We start from the raw sequence: 21,473 nt of genomic DNA on the forward strand, positions 1-21,473 counted from the left end.
ACTCATTCTGTACAAACTTTTGGGGGACATTGCTCTCCTTTTGGAATAAACAAAAAACCTGACATGTTATAATATGTTTTTTATTACAATTATTATCAATCTTAGCCTTTTATATTCCAGTTTTTACATTTATACAGATGACTGTGATCTGTTTACAATATAATATGACCCATAAATAAAATAGTCAACCCAACCAGCCTCTTTATAGTACATATGCTATCCCCACTTGTCAGGGCTGCAAATGCATACTGGTAAGCCTAAATACAAAAGAAGCACATACATGGAAATAGCTGATGTCATCATACTGTATTCTATAATACCTTTGCTAGCAGAAACTATCATACTTTCATTTTTAAAACCCTGGTTAGCAAAATAGATCCTTTAATAACTGGGGCTCCCGGGTGGTGCAGCCTGATTCCAGACTGTATCACAACCGGACGTGATTGGGAGTCCCATAGTGCGGTGCACAATTGTCCCAGCGTTGTTAAGGTTTGGCCAGGGTAGGCCGTCATTGTAAATGACAATTTGTTCTTAACTGACTTGCCTACTTAAATAAAGGTTAAAAAAAAGAATATGCAATCTGTTTGTTTAGTCTTTCAATGCCATTCCACTACAAACATGTCTTTTTTGTAATCCATCTCGAGAAGACATGTAGTACAACCAGTTGGCAAGATCATTTTGGCATTTGTAGCAAGCAGGCAGGCTGTTTCCATATTCCGAACAGTGGCAACAGGAGATCTAGAGGGGGGTTGCAATGCAGACCGAGTATAATTTAAAAGGGTACTCCACAAAAAAGTTATGAAATTATACAGTTTTTCCCCTTGTGCCCCTTCTTTTTTTTGGACTTAGTCCGTGGGATTCCCCCGTAAGGTGGGGAGGGTAGACCTGCCACGTGGCTAGGGCTGGGCAGGTTATCATAGTAGTGTCTGTGTGGCTGGGGGATGGGCTGCCCCAGGAAAAAGCCTTCCTCCTCAGACTCAGACTCTGAGGAGGAAGATGAGCAGGTGGAGCACCAGTCATCCTCGCCCCTGTCCCCACACAGCCCCAGGAACCTCTCCATGGCTGGGCCCTGCTGGAGCCCGTAATCTGAGGTGGCGTGGTGGGGATGGGTGTGACCAGGTTGGCCCTGGTCATACCTCTGCTGGTTGGGCAGGAAGGTCTGCTGCTGGGGACCCTTGTGGCCGTGGCTCCTATGGCCTCTATGGTCCTCTCTGAAGTACATGCGGTTGGCCCTCTCCTTGGGCACCAGGTGGAGAGCGTTGTCGGAGCGGGACTTGCGGCTGCGGCGCCTCCTGTGGTGATGGTGGTGGTTGTGATGGCGGCCGGAGCTTGAGCCAAGAAGCTCCGGGTCCTGCTCTTCAAAGTGGTAGGCACGCCGCCGCGTCCTCTCGCTCATGGGGGGCTGGCGCACTGGCAGGTCACCATAGCGACTGTTGTCAACGACGTCTGGGGAGAACTTGACCTGTTGGGGTCGGGATTGGGAGCGAGTCCTCCTCAACTCCGGGACGTGAGGTGGCTTTGGGGGAGAGGGAAGAGGAGCCGCCTCTTCCTCTGGTACATTCTCCTCCACCTGCTCCAGCTCAGATGTAAGGCTCTTCAGGGAATTGGCACTGCGGTGTAACGTGGAGGAATTGAGAGTTCCCATGTTGCTTGTGTTCTCACAGTTCTCTGCCTCAAGCTCCTGGAAGTTTTGTAAGGAATAGACCAGAGGGCGCTCTTTACTGTCTCCGTTTACTGATGCCGCTGGAAGAAGAAGAAAAGGAGGGAGAATGAGGATATATGTTTGTACAAGGTGTCTATTCACCACAATGCTGTTTCAAATAGCAATCTGCCGTCACAGAACATTGAAAAGTGGTATGCTACACAGATCAAAAAATGGTTAAGCCTAGTCCTGGACTAAAAGGCTATTCCAATGGAGATGTAACATGTCTTACCGGTGATGGTGGACAGTGCCAGTGAGTCCATCGAGTCCCTGACGCTCTGATCCGTCTGTTTCAGCCCATCTATGATACACTCCAGAGAGTCATCATACCACTGTTTTTCCTCCCTCTGGAAGCCTTTATCCCCAATGCTACCAGCCCTGTGCTCCATCTCCAGCTCCTGGAGCTTTCTGCTGCTAGCAGGGCCTGGGTGGCTACCATAGGCTGAATCCCCTAACCCATCCTGGGACTGAGCCCAGTACATATCTGCCTGGTACTTCTTACTGGCCAGGCTTTGGCTGCCTGACCCTCCTCCACCTCCTCCTCTACCAGCCCTTGAGCCCTGAGGCTCACACTGTTTCATCTTGACCTCTGCCTCGGTCATCCACAGATCTGTTGGGGGTCTGGAGTCGACTGCCTCACCCTGCTGGAAGACACCTTGCTCCCCAAACTTGAGCAGCAGCTGTGTCATGTAGTCCTCGTGTTCGGCCCACTCCTCTTCCTCCCGATCCTCGGGGGCCTCAGTGCCCTCCCTCCCCTTCCAAAATTGCTCCTCGTTGGTTAAACCCAGGTGGGCCAGCTTGTTGGTGAGTGTGTCTGTGTTGCCGGCATCACCGGTGAACCCAGGGAACTTGTAGTTGACGGAGGGCGAGAAGAGGAGCGACTGGCGGCACTGGTCAGCCGAGCGGCTGCTCTTGCCCATGCGGACGCTGCGGCGCGATTCGCGGGAGCGTGCAGACTGGAAGGCGGAGTCGGAGGAGTCAGAGGTGTGGACATCCTCGCCCAGACTGCAGGCCTTGGAGCAGTAAATACGGCCCTGCTTGGGCAGGAAGGGACAGCCCAGTAGAGAGCTCTTACACTGGGCACAGCAGAAACAACCCTCGGTGGCGTGCCAGTGGAGACCGTCATACGTCATCTGGGGATTGTCCACCCCTAGTGGAGAGAAATTTGTTAGTGTATTTTGTTAAACACTTTTGTGGCGTGATTCCCTGGATCATTGTCAAGTTCCTCCTAGGCATATGTCATATAACATGTTTATACTGGCTGAGAATAATGACATGTTACCTTATTTGGATATTTTGCATTGGATGACTCTCTCTCACTGCCTAAAAAACGTTGATGTCTAACACTTCACTATTTCAGTTTATTGTAGTTTCTGGCATTTCTTTTACAATGGCAGAAGCAGTCGTCTGTCTGCTTGTCTGCAGTGGTCAGGGCTTACCGATGTGTTCTCTGCAGGCCTCGCAGTACTCAGCGAAGAGTGAGCCGAAGCAGCCGCAGCAATATGGCCGCCCATCCTTCATGATATAACGCTGTCCCCCCAGCACCGTCTCACATTCGAAACAGGAGAAGTGCTTCATGTGCCAATGACGCCCCTCCGCCTCTGTGCACTCATCAGAAAAGATAACCTGCAGACAGACACATAAACAAATAGTTTGAGAAGTGCGTGGCTTGGTTTGGTCTAGCGGTTATTGCTGTTGCCTTCAGAGAACATATGCCAGTGTTGGTGTGAGTTCAATTCCGACCCAGCGTGGTTTTAGGAACAATGCTTGGTGTGCGCCACAATGGCTCTTCACACACAAACGTCTCACCTCGTCGCAGGCTGAGCATCGTGGTTTGAGCAGTTCAGCATGGTGTCGGCCACAGTGGATCTTTCCGTCCTGGTAGAAGTAGATGAGGTCCACCAGCAGTTCGCTACACATGGAGCACGCAAAGCATGCTGGGTGCCAGACCAGCCCAGGACCCGCTCTGGAGGCAAACACCGCCATCTCTCCTCCGTTGACGCTCTCCCCACACTGTAATGAAAACAACAACACGGACAGGAACAGAGTTTCACTCTCAAACTAGAGATTGTATACTGTAGTATTTTACGAAGCTCATCAAATATTTATACAGTACCAGTCAAAAGTTTGGACACACCTACTCATTCAAGGGTTTTTCTTAATTTTTACTTTGTTACATTGTAGAATAATAGTGAAGAAATCAAAACTATGAAATAACACATATGGAATCATGTAGTAACCAAAAAAGTGTTAAACAAATCAAAGTATAGTTTTTATTTGAGATTCTTCAAAGTAGCCACCCTTTCTTTGATGGCAGCTTTCCACACTCTTGGCATTCTCTGAGCCAGCTTTATGAGGTAGTCACCTGGAATGCATTTCAATTAACAGGTGTGCCTTTTTAAAAGTACATTTGTGGAATTTCTTTCCTTCTTAATGCGTTTGAGCCAATCAGTTGTGTTATGACAAGGTAGGGGTGGTATTCAGAAGATAGCCCTATTTGGTAAAAGACCAAGTCCATATTATGACAAGAACAGTTTAAATAAGCAAAGAGAAACAACAGTCCATCTTTACTTTAAGACATTCTGGAAAATGTTAAGAACTTTGAAAGTTTCTTCAAGTACAGTTGCAAAAATCATCAAGCCCTATGATGAAACTGGCTCTCATGAGGACCGCCACAGGAAAGGAAGACACAGAGTTACCTCTGCTGCAGAGGATAAGTTCATTAGAGTTACCAGACCCAGAAATTGCAGCCCAAATAAATGCTTCACAGAGTTCATGTAACAGACGCATCTCAACATCGACTCTTCAGAGGAGACTGTGAATCAGGTCTTCATGGTCGAATTGTTGCAAAGAAACCACTACTAAAGGACAACAATAATAAGAAGAGACTTGTTTGGGCCAAGAAACACGAGCAATGGACATTAGACCGGTGGAAATCTGTCCTTTGGTCTGATCAGTCCAAATTTGAGATTTTTTGTTTCCAACCTCCGTGTCTTTGTGAGACGTGGCGTAGGTGAACGGATTATCTCCGCATGTGTGGTTCCCATCATGAAGCATGGAGAAGGTGGTGTGATGGTGCTTTGCTGGTGACACTGTGATTTATTTAGAATTCAAGGCACACTTAACCAACATGGCCACCACAGCATTCTGCAGCGATACACCATCCCATCTGGTTTGTGCTTAGTGGGACTAACATTTGTTTTTCAACAGGACAATGACCCTCCAGGATGTGTAAGGGCCATTTGACCAAGAAGGAGAGTGATGGAGTGCTGCATCAGATGACCTGGTCTCCACAATCACCCGACCTCAACCCAATTGAGATGGTTTGGGGTGAGTCGGACCGCAGAGTGAAGGAAAAGCAGCCAACAAGTGCTCAGCATATGTGGGAACTCATTCAAGACTGTTGGAAAAGCATTCCAGGTGAAGCTGGTTGAGAGAATGCCAAGAGTGTGCAAAGCTGTCATCAAGGCAAAGGGTGGCTACGGGTGGCTATTTGAAGAATCTCAAATATATTGTGATTTGTTTTACACTTTTTTTTGTTACTACATGATTCCATGTGTGTTATTTCATAGTTTTGATGTCTTCACTATTATTCTACAATGTAGAAAATAGTAAAAAATAAAGAAAACCCCTTGAATGAGTATGTGTGTCCAAACGTTTGACTGGTACTGTACATTTTAATTAAAATGACCATTCAAGACCAGTAAAATGTGCATGTTGTATTTTTAAATATCAAAGTACTGACATTTTGAAAACATGAATTCCATTACTAATTCGATGTGTGGTTGACTGCCACATGTCCTAATTTATGGCTAAATGGCCTGCTTATGTAACCTCCAGTCTGGAGTGTGTACCTGTGGCCTATCCTTTCTATCCTATCCTACAGCATTGCCTCTACCCTGGATGCTATCTATGGTGCAGAGTTGGGGAGTAGTGAATTACATTTAGTTCAACTAGTCATTTAATTGACATTTTGCAGTAGCTTGGTGGTAGCGTTTTCAGTAGTCAATTCCTTCTTTTTTGTTGCCATGTAGCAGTGTAGCTAACTACTGGAACTACAGACTACTTATTTTACAAAAATAAAAATATGGTTGAAGGCAAGAATTTATTTTCCAGCATCATATCTGCATAATTCTCACTTAACTTCATTTTTGTGTTTAATAGGCTAAATTACACTTTCTGGTAACATTTAACTCCAGAGTGATCTGTTCTTGCAGAGTCTATGACATTTCTGATTTAGATATAATAATTTATCACAAAGTAGTTTGGATGTACCTTTTCAAAGTAACTTTAGCACAGTAAAATATATTTTTCTGAAGGGTAGCTTTAGTGCAGCTTAACTTATTCCAGTGTGAAGTAATTGGTAGCTTGTTAAACTATACAGTATTTTCAGAGTAGCTTCACTAAGTCCCCATGTCCTACTGGGGAGAAAAGGGGGGTTGAGAGACGTCGCCAATTCCCTTCCATTTGTGTTGAGACCGCGTCAGTACAGAACATGGCATCTGGTGTTATTATGGGAATTATGACCGTGAGGCTAACTGTGGTCCACTATGGTCCCACTGCGGTCAGGCTCTTGTTTGTCTCTGTATGCCATGTGGGGGACACACAGGCCTTGCTTTTAACATACACACACTCTCTCTCTTTCTCTCTCTCGCTCTTACACACACAGTACTCACACATGGCAAAAGCTAAAGCAGGCAGTGAGCAAGCGTCAGCGTTGACGAGAAAACAGCCTTTATCTTGGAGTGGAGTGATGTTGACTGGAGGGAGAGCCACCAGAGAGCTGTGTTTTGACAAGAGAGCTCCCGAGTGGCGCAGCGGTCTAAGGTACTGCGTCTCAGTGCAAGAGGCATCACTACAGTCCCTGGTTCGAATCCAGGCTGCATCACATACGGCCCTGATTGGGAGTCCCATAGGGCGGCGCACAATTGGCCCAGCGTCGGCCGGGGTAGGCCGTCATTATAAATAAGAATTTGTTCTTCACCGACTTGCCTAGTTAAATAAAAGGTTAAATCTAAAGAAATTAAATAAAAAATGATGGTCAACCCCAGGCTGCTCAGGACCCATTGTAAATTCACGAAATAAAACACAATGTGGTGCAATCACAGCAGAGTGCAGTACGGTCCGACAACCTTCTAGCGACTCTCCAAACCACTGAGAGGCTTTTTACATTACAGACTGCATGGCTGAAAATCCAGCATATGTTTAGGGATCTCTGGCATGGCAAGGTTGACATGGAGCTTCTTGTCTGTGTTTTAGCCTTATATTCATAATGGGATAAATAAAAAGGCTACATCTCTCTGTAATCTGTTTCTCAATAGTATACATAAGTTACTTGAGTAATGTGGATCAGTGTGTCCTGTCAGGGACTGCGGTAAGGTGAGAGAGGCAGAGCGGGGACGTACGTGTTCACAGACGCTGTGTAGCAGGGCCCGGGGCAGCAGTTTCAGGGAGCCCCTCCCCAGTGCCTCCTTCTTCCTCTGGACACTGAACATGTGGAGCTCCTTCTTCTCCTCCTCACTGAGAGACTGGCAGTACCGCACCTGGGGGGGGAGGGAGGGAAAGTGAGGGAGGGAGAGAGAAGAAACAGTCAAACACAAGGGAAAGTGGACTTTTATTGTACAACACAAACAGAGCAAAAGAACCAACATGAGGGAGTGGAGTCGACGTCAAACTAGGAGGAAATAGGTATCTTAGTGTTTTAGTAAAACACACACACATCAGTCCTTCAATCATCATAAGACAGAGGGAGAGTTGAGCTGCATACCAGGGCATGTTCAACAAAGCCATCTATTGCCCTCCTCATTGCCCTTCCACCTCCGTCATCCCCACTCCAAACCTCCACCCTAAACCTAAGCCTGGCTTAGCTCTGACTGAGAACAATTTTATTTTTTAACACCCCCTTTTTGATGTCTCCCTCCGAAACCGCTAACAAGGGAAAGCAGACATGAACAGTTTACACAAACAAGGGGTGTGTTTAGAGTGAAATCACGAGAGGGCGAGCAACAAAGAGACACAGGGTAGGCAGCTCAGGCAGTGGTGCCACTGTTAGTGGTGGTGGCATAAAGACTTTCTCTTTCAGCAGCGTCCCGCCGTCCCACAGTTCTGTCCCCATAAAGACCACAGCTATGACAGGAATCCTGCTAGCGGGGGCTCCCAGCAAACATCGTCAAATCTGTAAGTCAAAAGATGTATTGTGCCCACGCCATTTCAGTCTGTGACCCAGCGTGGGACCAAGGGACTAAAAACTCTGTGACGCCGCCGACGCGAATGTCTTGTCCTCCCACGCATGACCAGAATGGCGTGGAGCTATAGGTGACAGGGATGGAGTGAATTCCATTTCAACTCAGGCAACTGGAAGTCAAATAAAATGTTGTCGTTGCTTGGAGAATTGGACTTGAAGTTTATTTCTGGTCTGAATTGAAATAGAATTGACACCAACCCTGGTACGTAGTAAGGTGGTCGTAAATAGCGGTTAACTAAAAGGCAGTGAAGGACAAGGGTCGGACACAGCTCTTCAAACAACATTGAGACCAAAAAAAAGGGGATGGATTTGGGGGAAATGGGTGCTGTCCTTCTGTGAGACCTGCACTGTTACGATGCCTTTGATGAGAGGGCTCACTGGGATGCATTTTATGACACATGCATACACACACACACACACACACACACACACACACTATAGACACACACACAGTTTATGAACTACACATAGCCATGCATGCACATACACACACAAACTCTTTGGGGTCTATCACTTACCTCGTTGTCATGTGGAGGCAGTTGATACAGGAGTTGTTTGATTCGGAACTTCTCTCCGGGACTGTTAACATAAGGGACCTTGTCCTCAGGCAGACAGGAGAAATACAGCTGGACCTGGACCATAGATGGCAAAAGAGAGATGTTTAGAGACAGTAACACATTCATCTTTCTTTTAGCATGTGTATTTGATCCTTGCGAGGGTTGAACCTTGGCGTTGGTAGCGCCATGCTTCCACCTACCACACAAACAAATTAGCCCGGGGGGGTTGCCTATACTGTGAAGTAACACGAAAGTCAAATGTTCTTGGTCACGAAGATAAAAACAGCCCTGACCCTTTTTCTAGTTCCCTGTTTAAAGAAGAGCACCTTCACATATTTCTCTTAACCTATTTCACTGTCCCAGATAGATGTTATTCAGTACATTAGGAATAATAATATACCTACCCAGACTGTCCCTGGATAATGGGCTGCGTGCATGTATGTTCGTGCGGTGGGTGTGTGCGTGCGTTTGTGTATCCCTACCCTAAAAGCTAGCACATCGCGGGCCCCTTTCTTGCGAGACAGACAGACTTGTCAAGCACCACCCCAAAGCCACTTAGAGACAGGATGTGTATATTTTTATTTACACACTCGGCATGGAAAAGTCTGCTAGTGATTAGTAGAGATCTGGCAGATCAGATGCTGGAGAAGGCCTTTAGTCGTGGATCAGGCCCCCATTGCTCACCCCGTCCTGCTGGTTGCTGGCAACACCAGGCTCAGCTTGGAGCGGGCATCGCCACGGCTGCCTTTTACAGGCCTGTCACAAACAGAGTCCACTTGTGTTATGTGGCACTCTCCCAAATACTGGGGAGGCCTCCTTCCCTTCCTTCTCTCATCGGTCTCACTCTCTCCCTCCCTTCCCTTACTCCCCTCACTCTATCCCCCTCTCTCTCCCTTTTAAAAAGCACACATGGAAGCAATGAATGGTGATCGGGGGAGAGAAAGATAGAGAAAGGGGAGAGAAGGGACCGAAGCAACAGGGACACCCTGCCTCTAAAGCCTCTCCCCTTTGTGTGTAAATGCATGGGTTAACTGTAATGCCTTTACAGCAGCTATTCTGTGGAACAGCCCTGTAGTGCCCGTTATGGGGTGATCACTACAGTGGAGAAACACACAGCCCTGGAGGAAGGGCGTCTGTCAGTGTACTGTTCTGTAACCCTTGGCCTGGGGAGGTGGATATAGGGGGCAATAGAGCAGCAGGAAGCCCCCTCTTAACAGGAGACAAGAACATCCCACCTTTTTATCTGGTGTCTGTAATGACCCTTCCTCGTAAAGTAGCCTTCAGTGGTGGTCAACGGCCCAGAGGGGCAAAGTAGTAACCAGCCCAGTGGGCCCCAAGGGGTCAAAGTGCCACGGTGACAGTTAAACAGTTAAAGACAGGCAGCTTTGTCCTGCTTCAGGTTGACAAGCCCTCCCGCTGCACTGCCCACCACCCCAAAAACCTGAGGAGGCCTGGTAATTTACCTAATGGAGTTATGACAAGGGAGAATAATGACAGAGAAAGCTACTGTGGTATTTTTCAGCTCCTATCTAAACAAGCGAATCTGCTTCCGGACCTTTTGCGCAGGTAGCCTAGTGGTTAGAGCGTTGGACTAGTAACCGAAAGGTTGTAAGATCGAATCCCCGAGCTGACAAGGTAAAAAATCTGTCGTTCTGCCCCTGAACAAGGCAGGTAACCCACTGTTCCCTGGTAGGCCGTCATTGAAAATAAGAATTTGTTCTTAACCGACTTGCCTAGTTAAATAAAGGTAAAACAAAATAAAAAATAAAAAGTTGGTAAGAGCATGACACTAGAAACGGCAAGGTCCTGGGTTCAATTCCCACAAGTAATCATCACATACTGCTTTGTGTCATTTTGTGGAACAGCGGTTGTATTGCATACGTGACATATTAGTGGCATATAGTGTTGAATTTAAGGGGCATGCATTAGAACTGTGTAGATTCTGGCGCGTCTCACCTGTTCGGGTCTGAGGCCGGGCGGCACCCAGGCGTACTCCTCCAGGGCACATCCGGAGTCGTCGTCTGACGTGGAGCTCCTCTGGAAGCCATAGTTCAGTCGACTTTTGACCTTCTGCTCCATCACAGCCCGTGGGCCCCGCACCCCGACCTGGTAACCACACGCACTCTCCAGGTTCATCACACACCACGCCTTCTACTGCAGGGAGAAAGAAGGAGAGAGGAAGAGAGAGAGAGGGATGTGTTACTTCAGGGCGAAAGTATAAGCTCTTCACACTACTGAATCGAACTGAGCCAAACCAAGTTGTACTGATATGGACTGGTAACCCATCCACTATAGTTGCTATAAAACACGCTGAACCCCCCCCCCCCCCCCCCCCCCCCCCCCCTTTCGTTCCTGGAATCTCAGTCTCAGCAGTCACTGAGTCACTATACCACCACTTTCATGTGGGATGTTTTCCCCGAAAGGCGCTGAGGGGATCTGGGTAACACTTAAGTTCTTCTGGTGACGATTTGCCTTTACGATTCACAAATCACAATGGTACTATTTTAGTCATTGTGGCAGTGTTTCGTCATGATGAGTCCCCCCTCATGTGGCTTGGGTCGAAAACCATTATAAAACCCCTCCCAGTTTGCAAGTTCATTTTATGAGGTGATGTCTTGACTTGTCGTGAGACCTTTACAGACTGCTTGTATTACAGTACCTGAATTCTACATCGACTTCGACAATGGACTGCACATTCCACCTTCATACTGTAATTACTTTTGCTTTCAGCACAGACGTGAGAGCAAAACCAGGCCGAGCAGACTCACACTTTAAAATCTCACCTTGTCACCGTATCTGTACAGCACATGCTTCAGAGACAGATGAGTTATACACTGAGTGGGACAACCGCTCTTTCCCTGACATAGTCTGACCCGGTGAATCCAGGTGAAAGCTATGATCCCTTATTGATGGCACTTGTTAAATCCACTTCAATCAGTGTAGATTAAGGGGAGGAGACAGGTTAAAGAAGGATTTTAAAGCCTTGAGACAATTGAGACATGGATTGTGTATGTGTGCCACTCAGAGGGTGAACAGGCAAGACCAAAGATATACAGTCGTGGTCAAAAGTTTTGAGAATGACACAAATATTAATTTCCACAAGGTTTGCTGCTTCAGTGTCTTTAGATATTTTTGTCAGATGTTATTATGGAATACTGAAGTATAATTACAAGCATTTCATAAGTGTCAAAGGCTTTTATTGACAATTACATGAAGTTGATGCAGAGTCAATATTTGCAGTGTTGACCCTTCTTTTTCAAGACCTCTGCAATCCGCCCTGGCATGCTGTCAATTAACTTCTGGGCCACATCCTGACTGATGGCAGCCCATTCTTGCATAATCAATGCTTGGAGTTTGTCAGAATTTGTGGGTTTTTGTTTGTCCACCCGCCTCTTCAGGATTGACCACAAGTTCTCAATGGGATTAAGGTCTGGGGAGTTTCCTGGCCATGGACCCAAAATATCGATGTTTTGTTCCCCGAGCCACTTAGTTATCACTTTTGCCTTATGGCAAGGTGCTCCATCATGCTGGAAAAGGCATTGTTCGTCACCAAACTGTTCCTGGATGGTTGGGAGAAGTTGCTCTCAGAGGATGTGTTGGTACCATTCTTTATTCATGGTGTTCTTAGACAAAATTGTGCGTGAGCCCACTCCCTTGGCTGAGAAGCAACCCCTAATCTTCATTCCATTTAATCCTGATGCGTTACTGTTGGCATGACACAGGACTGATGGTAGCGCTCACCTTGTCTTCTCCGGAAAAGCTTTTTTCCCCGGATGCCCCAAACAATCAGAAAGGAGATTCATCAGAGAAAATGACTTTAGCCCAGTCCTCAGCTGTCCAATCCCTGTACCTTTTGCAGAATATCAGTCTGTCCCTGATGTTTTTCCTGGAGAGAAGTGGCTTCTTTGCTGCCCTTCTTGACACCAGGCCATCCTCCAAAAGTCTTCGCCTCACTGTGCATGCAGATGCACTCACACCTGCCTGCTGCCATTCCTGAGCAAGCTCTGTCCTTTAAGTGCCTTTTGGCAAACTCCAAGCGGGCAGTCATGTGTCTTTTACTGAGGAGTGGCTTCCGTCTGGCTACTCTACCATAACGGCCTGATTTGTGGAGTGCTGGAAGATTCTCCCATCTCCACAGAGGAACTCTGGCGCAATGTCAAAGTGACCATCGGGTTCTTGGTCACCTCCCTGACCAAGGCCCTTCTCCCCTGATTGCTTAGTTTAGCTCTAGGAAGAGTCTTGGTGGTTCTAATCTTCTTCCATTTGAGCATGATGGAGGCCACTGTGTTCTTGGGGACCTTCAATGCTGCAGAAAGTTTTGGTACCCTACCCCCGATCTGTGCCTCGACACAATCCTGTCTCGGAGCTCTATGGACAATTCCTTCAACCTCATGGCTTGGTTTTTGCTCTGACATGCACTGTCAACTGTGGGACCTTATATAGACTGGTGTGTGCATTTCCAAATCATGTCCAATCAATTGAATTTAGCACAGGTGGACTCCAATCAAGTTGTAGAAACATGTCAAGGATGATCAATGGAAACAGGATGCACCTGAGCTCAATTTTGAGTCTCATTGCAAAGGGTCTGAATATTTATGTAAATAAGGTATTTCTGTTTTTTTAATTAGCAAACATTTCTAAAAACTTGTTTTCGCATTGTCATTATGGGGTATTGTGTGAAGATTGATGGTCATTTAAAAAAAAATCCATTTTAGAATAATAACGTAACAAAATGTGGAAAAAGTCACGGGGCCTGAATACTTTTGGAATGTACTGTAAGTGCCTTTGAATGGGTAATGGTAGTAGGTGCCAGGCGCACCGGTTTGTGTCAAGCGCTACAACGCTGCTGGGTTTTTCACGCATAACAATTTCCTGTGTGTATCAATGTTCCACCACTCAAAGGACATCCCGCCAACTTGACACAACTGCGGGAAGCATTGGAGTCAACATCGGCCAGCATCCCTGTGGAACGCTTTCGACACCTTGTCGAGTCCATACCACGACAAATTGAGGATGTTCTGGGGGCAAAAGGGGGAGGTGCAACTCAATATTAGGAAGTTGTTCTTAATGTTTTGTACACTCAGTGTAGCTCATCATGAAGCTATGTCTCTCTCTCTCTTGGGTAACATATGTAAGGCTAAAGCAATGGTCGCATCCCAAATGGTGCCCTACAGTATATAGTGTGGTACTTTTGACCAGAGCTCTATGTTTAAATGTAGTGCACTATATAGGGAATATTCTCTACAGCTGAAGAATGACGCTGGAGGGAATAGTGGCAGTTTTACGGGCTCCTGACCAATTGTTCTATTTTGTGTATTTTTTCATGCTGATCTCAACTTTTTTGTACGTAATGTTTCCGCCAGCGTTTCCTATGACCGAAAAGAGCTTCTGGAGTCTCGAAGGTTCTGCTCGCCTGAATTCTGACTCTAGGGGTCATATATATATATTTTTTAAATAACGTTCCCAAGGTAAACGGACTATTTCTCAGGTCCAGATCGTAGAATATGCATATAATTTACGGATTAGGATAGAAAACACTCCAAAGTTACCAAAACTGTCAAAATATTGTCTGTGAGTATAACAAAACTGATTCTGCAGGCGAAAACCTGAGGAAATATAACCCGGAAGTGATTATTATTATTTATTTTTACCTGTGTTTCCTGGCCCGTCTTTCTTCCATTTAAAGGGGTATCAACCAGATTCCTTTTCCAATGGCTTCCTCAGGCTGTGACCATAGTTTCAGGCTTTTATTTTGATTTTTTAAAAGCAGTCAGGTGTCCTCAGCCTGGGCGCGAACCCAGAGTCTCTGGTGGCACAGCTAGCGCTGCGAGGCAGTGCCCTAGACCACTGCGCCACCCGGGAGGCTCCTCCATTTTCTTTTTCTCTCTTATTGAGTAGGTTACGTCCGGTTGAAATATTATCGATTACGTTTGTTAAAAACAACCTGAGGATTGATTATAAAAAAACATTTGACATGTTTCTACGGCCATTACGCATACTTTTTGGAATTTTCGTCGAACGGAACGAGGCTTTGGTTTTCTGAACATAACGCGCAACCCAAAATGCGTTTTTTTGTTATAAAAGTAATATTTATCGAACAAAAAGAAGATTTGTTGTGTAACTGGGAGTCTCGTGAGTGCAAATATCCGAAGATTATCGAAGGTAAGCGATTAATTGTATTGCTTTTCTGACTTTCGTGACCATGCTAATTTTGGGCTAGCTGTTCTAGCATTGATTGATACACTCACAAAAGCTTGGATTTCTTTCTCTGTAAAGCATATTTTAAAAATCTGACACGATAGGTGGATTAACAACAAGCTATGCTGTGTTTTCGTATATTTCACTTGTGATTGCATGATTATAAATATTTTTAGTAATATTTTGCGCCCTGCAATTCAGCGGTTGTTTAGGAAAATGATCCTGTAAAAGGGATCCGTAGCGCAGAGAAGTTAAAATACCTCATGATAAGTTGTGGACCATGTTATTTACCAAAATACTTACCATTTTTATTTTTACCACCACAAACCGATGCTAAGACCGCACTCAACAAGCTGTATAGGGCCAAAAGCAAACAAGAAAATGCTCACCCAGAGGCAGTGCTCCTAGTGGCCGGTAACTTTAATGCAGGAAAACTAAAATCCCTTTTACCTAATTTCTATCAGCATGTTACCTGTGCAACTAGAGGCAAAAAAAACTAGATCACCTAACTATATCCTCCTTATTCCTGCTTACAAGCAAAAACTCAAACAGGATGTACCAGTACCAGATGACTGAAGCGGTCAGATGAAGCAGATGCTAAGCTACAGCGACTGGAATATGTTTCCGAGATTCATCCGATGGCATTAAGGCACATCAGTCACCGGCTTCCTTAATAAGTGCATTGATGATGTCGTCCCTACAGTGTGCGTACGTCCATATCCCAACCAGAACCAATGGATTACAGGCAACATCCGCACTGAGCTAAAGGCTAGAGCTGCCGCTTTCAAGGAGCGGGATGCTAATCCGGACGCTTTTAAGAAATCACGCTACACCTTCCCACGAACCATCAAACAGGCAAAGCATCAATACAGCACCAAGATTGAATCCTACTACACCGGCTCTCATGCTCTTCGGATGTGGCAGGGTTTGCAAACTATCACGGATAACAAGCTGTCCAGTGACGCGAGCTTAACAGACGAGCTAAATTCCTTATATGCTTGCTTCGAAGCTAGCAACACTGAACCATGCATGAGGGCACAAGATGTTCCGGACGACTGTGTGATCACGCTCTCCGTAGCTGATGTGAGTAAGACCTTTAAACAGGTTAACATTCACAAGGCCGCAGGGCCAGACGGATTACCAGGACACGTTCTCAGAGCATGCACTTACCAGCTGGCAAGTGTCTTCACTGACATTTTCAACCTCTCCATGATCCAGACTGTAATATTTACATGTTTCAAGCCGACTCCCATAGTCCCTGTGCCCAAGAACGCCAAGGTAACCTGTTTAAATGTCTATCGCCCAGTAGCATTCACATCTTTGGCCATGAAATGCTTTGAAAGGCTGCTCATGGCTCACATCAACACCATCATCCCAGACACTCTGGACCCACTCCAATTTGCATACCATCCCAACAGATCCACAGATGACGCAATCTCTATTGCACGCCACACTGTCCTTTCCCACCTGGACAAAAGGAACACCTACGTGGGAATGCTGTTCATTGTTCAACACCATAGTTCCCTTCCAAACTCATCGCTAAGTAAAGGATTAAACACCTAACTGCAACTGGATCCTGGACTTCCTAACTGGCCACCTCCAGGGGTGAGGGTAGGCAACAACACATCCGCCACACTGACCCTTAACACGGGGGCCCCTCAGGGGTGTGCTTAGTCCACTCCTGTACTCCCTGTTCACCTACGACTGCGTGGCCATGCACGACTCCAACACCATCATTAGGTTTTCAGACGACACTACGGTGGTAGGCCTGATCACTGACGTCAATGAGACAGCCTACAGGGAGGAGGTCAGAGACCTGGCAGTATGGTGCCAGGACAACAACCTCTCCCTCAACGTCAGCAAGACAAAGGAGCTGATCGTGGACTACAGGAAACAGAGGGCTGAGCATGCCCCAATCCACATCGACGGGGCTGTAGTGGAGCAGGTTGAGCGCTTCAAGTTCCTAGGTGTCCACATCACTAAGGAATTATCATGGTCCATTCACATCAACACAGTCGCCTCTTCCCCCTCAGGAGGCTGAAAATATTTTGCATGGGCCCTCAGATCTTCAAAACGCTTTACGACTGCACCATTGAGAGCAACTTGACTGGCTGCGTCCCCGCTTGGTATGGCAACTTCTTGGCATCCGACCGCAAGGCGCTACAGAGGGTAGTGCGTGAAGCCACGTACATCACTGGGGCCAAGCTCACTGCCATCCAGGACCTCTATACCAGGCGGTGTCAGAGGAAGGCCCTAAAAACTCTTCATTCTGCTACCGCGCGGCAAGCGGTACCGATGCACCAAGTCTGGAACCAACAGGACCCTCAACAGCTTCAACCCCCAAGCCATAAGACTGCTAAATAGTTTGTCTTGGACCTTTTTTGCACTAACTCTTTTGACTCATCACATACACTGCTGCTACTGTTTATTATCAATCCTGTTGCCTCGTACCCCTGCACAATGACTCTACTGGTAACCTGTGTATATAGCCACGTTATCGTTCCTCATTGTGTATTTATTCTTTTGTGTTATTGTTTCTCTATTATTTCTATTTTTTCCCCTCTCTGCATTGTTGGGAAGGGCCCGTAAGTAAACATTTCACTGGTAGCCTACACCGGTTGTTTACAAAGCATGGGACAAATCAAATGTGATCTCTCTATATGAGGCTAATAGATAGGATGTACGATCTCAAGATAAAGGGTTCCTCGCTGTAGCTCTGTATTAAACAACAGTACCCTGGCCTTAGTAGGCACAAATCCCTGTGGATCCCAGAGCCATATGAGGAATGTCCAAAGCCCCTACTCTTTGCCCCGCTCTCTCTCCTTTTTCTTTCCTTCCCTCGCTTCTTCTCCTCAGCTCTTTGTTTTTCAACCTGCCAACAGCGAGAGAGGGAAGAGGGTGTCTGTCTGTCTCTCTGATCATCCTTTATTCTTTGGAATGGATATAGGGAAGAGACAAGAGGGGACTCGGGGGAGGCCAGGGACGAGGAAGAGAGAAATGGATGGATGGATGGAAAGATGGGGACGACAGAAGAGTGGACCCTGACACGGAGAGATAGAAATAGGGCAGATGGGATCAAATAATGACTCGCCGCGACGCTGACCCACCACACGCATGCACAAACACACCCACACACACAGCTGACCGGCCACACAGGAGAGCAGTGTGCGTCTAGGGGGATAAATGGAGAAGTGGAAAAGCAAGGGGACTACTCTGTCTTGTCACTGAAACCACTGAGCTGAGGCAGCAGAAGGTTTCAGGGCGTCCTCAGTTCTTTGCGTGTAGCCTACATTTCAAGAGAGCAGTGACAAAACAGCTTTGACCTACAAGACATTTTTGCTCTGTAAGGATGGAAGGATTCGTTAGAAATACAACATTCAAGTAGCAGTAGTACCGTTCTACCAATACTAGTACTGCTGCAGCGGCGGCGACTACAACTACTACATACTATACAAATGCTACTCTGAGCTGTACAAGTCATGCTGAAAGGCCTTGTATGACATACAGGCATGGAGCAAATGAATAGGCAGTTGTGGCCATTTCTCAAAGGAAGGGCAGCTCTGACTGTGACTGTGAGACTCCACAGCCCTCCCCAGCCAGTAGTCAGCACACCCCGCTTGTACCCCTGCTTCCACCCCCCACGGCTAGGCACGCACACAGGGCTGGGGAGGGCTGTGGGGACACAGCTGAGAAAACCAGCCACACTTGACTGGTGCCTTTGAAGAAGTCAGGCGTGACAGTAGTGGGCCAGAATTCACTCTCTCAATTAAATTAAATTAAATTCAAGGGCTTTAATGGCAAGGGATTTAATGGCAATGTTAACATATGTCTCATATGTTAACATTGCCAAAGCAAGTGAAGTAGATAATAAATAAAAGTCAAATAAACAATAAAAATGAACAGTAAACATTACACTCACAGAAGTTCCAAAAGAATAAAGACATTTCAAATGTCATATTATGTATATATACAGTGTCAAAGCTGTCGCTTTCCTCATCCTCGGATGAGGTGAGGAGAGAAGGATCTTCGGACCAAAATGCGGAGTCAGGGAAATAAGCCATTTTTATTACAAATACGACGTAGACTAAACAAAACAAAACACTTTCAAAACTTACAAAATAACAAAACGATGTTGACGCAACCTGAAACATAAACTTACATAGACAAACGTAAACTCACGAACAGGAACGGACATCGAAACATAACGAACAGCCAAACAGCTCCGAAAGTGAATAACATCGATAACGACACGAAGACATCACAGGAGACAATCACCCACAAACAAACAGTGAGAATGCCCTACCTAAATATGACTCTTGATTAGAGGAAAATGCAAACCACCTGCCTCTAATCAAGAGCCATACCAGGCAAACCGAAACCAACATAGAAACAGATAACATAGACTGCCCACCCAAAACACATGCCCTGACCATAAACACATAAAAACTAACATAAATAGGTCAGGACTGTTACAGTACCCCCCCCCCCAAGGTGCGAACGCCGGGCGCACCAGCACAAAGTCCAGGGGGGGGTCCGGGTGGGCAGTTGACCACGGTGGTGGTTCCGGTTCAGGACGCCGTCCCCATACCACCATAGTCACTCCCCTCTTCTTTCTACCCCTTCTAATGCCCACCCTAACACTACCTTCCCCTAAATAAACAGCTAGCACCAGGACAAGGGGCAGCACCGGGACAAGGGGTAGCACCGGGACAAGGGGCAGCACCAGAACAAGGGGCAGCACCAGGATAAGGACCATCACTGGAATAAGGGGCAGCACCGGGACAAGGGCCAGCACCGGGACAAGGAGCAGCACCGGGACAAGGGGCAGCACCGGGACAAGGGGCAGCACCGGGACAAGGGGCAACACCGGGACAAGGGGCAACACCGAGACAAGGGGCAACACCGGGACAAGGGGCAGATCCCGGCTGAAGGACTCTGGCAGGTCCTGTTTGGACGGCTCTGGCAGGTCCATACAGGCTGACGGCTCTCGACGCTCATGGCAGACTGACGGCTCTCTACGCTCATGGCAGGCTGACGGCTCTCTACGCTCATGGCAGGCTGACGGCTCTCGACGCTCATGGCAGGCTGACGGCTCTCGACGCTCATGGCAGGCTGACGGCTCTCGACGCTCATGGCAGGCTGACGGCTCTCGACGCTCATGGCAGGCTGACGGCTCTCGACGCTCATGGCGCTCTGACGGCTCTGGCTGCTCATGGCGCTCTGACGGCTCTGGCTGCTCATGGCTCTCTGACGGCTCTGGCTGCTCATGGCTCTCTGACGGCTCTGGCTGCTCATGGCTCTCTGACGGCTCTGGCTGCTCATGGCTCTCTGACGGCTCTGGCTGCTCATGGCTCTCTGACGGCTCTGGCTGCTCATGGCTCGCTGACGGCTCTGGCAGATCCTGTCTGGTTGGCGGCTCTGGCAGATCCTGTCTGGTTGGCGGCTCTGGCAGATCCTGTCTGGTTGGCGGCTCTGGCAGATCCTGTCTGGTTGGCGGCTCTGGCAGATCCTGTCTGGCGGGCGGCTCTAGCGGCTCCTGTCTGGCTGACGGCTCTAGCGGCTCCTGTCTGGCGGATGGCTCTGTAGGCTCATGGCAGACGGGCGGCTTTGCAGGCTCATGGCAGACGGGCGGCTTTGCAGGCTCCTGGCAGACGGATGGCTCAGATGGCGCTGGGGAGACGGATGGCTCTGGCCGGATACGGCGCACTGTAGACCTGGTGCGTGGTGCCGGAACTGGAGGCACCGGGCTAATGATAAGCACCCTCCTACTAGTGCGTGGAGCAGGGACAGGGCACACTGAACTCTCAAAGCGTACTCTATACCTGGTGCGTGGTACCGGCACTGGTGGCACCTGGCTGAGGGCACGCACCTCAGGACTAGTACGGGGAGAAGTGACAGTGTGTACAGGACTTAGGAGACGCACAGGTGGCTTAGTGCGTGGGGCCGGAACTGGAGGCACTGAACTGGATACACGCACTATAGGGAGAGTGCGTGGAGGAGGAACAGGGCTCTGGAAATGCACTGGTAGCCTAGTGCGTAATGTAGGCACTGTAGGTACTAGGCTGGGGCGGGGAGGTGGCGCCGGAAATACCGGACCGTGCAGGCGTACTGGCTCTCTTGAGCATTGAGCCTGCCCAACCTTACCTGGTTGAATGCTCCCGGTCGCCCGCCCAGTACGGGGAGGTGGAATAACCCGCACCGGGCTGTGTAGGCGAACCGGGGAAACCCTGCGTAAGGCAGGTGCCATGTATGCCGGCCCGAGGAGACGCACTGGAGACCAGACGCGTTGAGCCGGCCTCATGACACCTGGCTCAATGCCCAATCTAGCCCTACCAGTGCGGGGAGGTGGAATAACCCGCACTGGGCTATGCACACGTACAGGAGACACCGTGCGCTCTACTGCGTAACACGGTGTCTGCCCGTACTCCCGCTCTCCACGGTTAGCCTGGGAAGTGGGCGCAGGTCTCCTACCTGCCCTTGGCCCACTACCCTTTAGCCCCCCCCCAAGAAATTTTTGGGAGTTACTCACGGGCTTTTTCGGCTTCCGTGCAAGACGAGTCCCCTCATAATTCCGGTTACGAGCTTGATTCTCCGGCTTCCATCCACGTCTCCTAGCTGCCTCCTCATACCAGCGCCGCTCCGCCTTCGCTGCTTCCAATTCCTCCTTTGGACGGCGATATTCCCCTGGTTGAGCCCAAGGTCCTCTACCGTCCAAAATCTCCTCCCAAGTCCAAAAGTCCTTATTGCTCCGTCGATTTTTCCCATACCGCTT

At 47.9% G+C, this 21,473-nt stretch overlaps 1 protein-coding gene across 2 annotated transcripts in view; it reads right to left on the reverse strand.

Moving 5' to 3' along the window:
• Positions 1-64: 64 nt before the first annotated feature.
• The window catches only part of LOC129866682 (prickle-like protein 1), a 51,652-nt gene continuing 30,243 nt past the window's right edge, over positions 65-21,473 (reverse strand). For both annotated transcript variants that reach the window (XM_055939487.1, XM_055939488.1), the window contains exons 2-8: positions 10,460-10,657; positions 8,465-8,578; positions 7,108-7,245; positions 3,512-3,715; positions 3,142-3,328; positions 1,935-2,852; positions 65-1,743 (exon numbers count right to left, since the gene is read on the reverse strand). In XM_055939487.1, the coding sequence (XP_055795462.1) occupies positions 797-1,743; positions 1,935-2,852; positions 3,142-3,328; positions 3,512-3,715; positions 7,108-7,245; positions 8,465-8,578; positions 10,460-10,639 (2,688 nt within the window). In that variant the 5' untranslated portion in view covers positions 10,640-10,657 and the 3' untranslated portion in view covers positions 65-796. The remainder of the gene's footprint in view (positions 1,744-1,934; positions 2,853-3,141; positions 3,329-3,511; positions 3,716-7,107; positions 7,246-8,464; positions 8,579-10,459; positions 10,658-21,473) is intronic.

Source organism: Salvelinus fontinalis, chromosome 12 (genome assembly GCF_029448725.1).
Source record: "Salvelinus fontinalis isolate EN_2023a chromosome 12, ASM2944872v1, whole genome shotgun sequence".
Classification (NCBI taxonomy): domain Eukaryota; kingdom Metazoa; phylum Chordata; class Actinopteri; order Salmoniformes; family Salmonidae; genus Salvelinus; species Salvelinus fontinalis.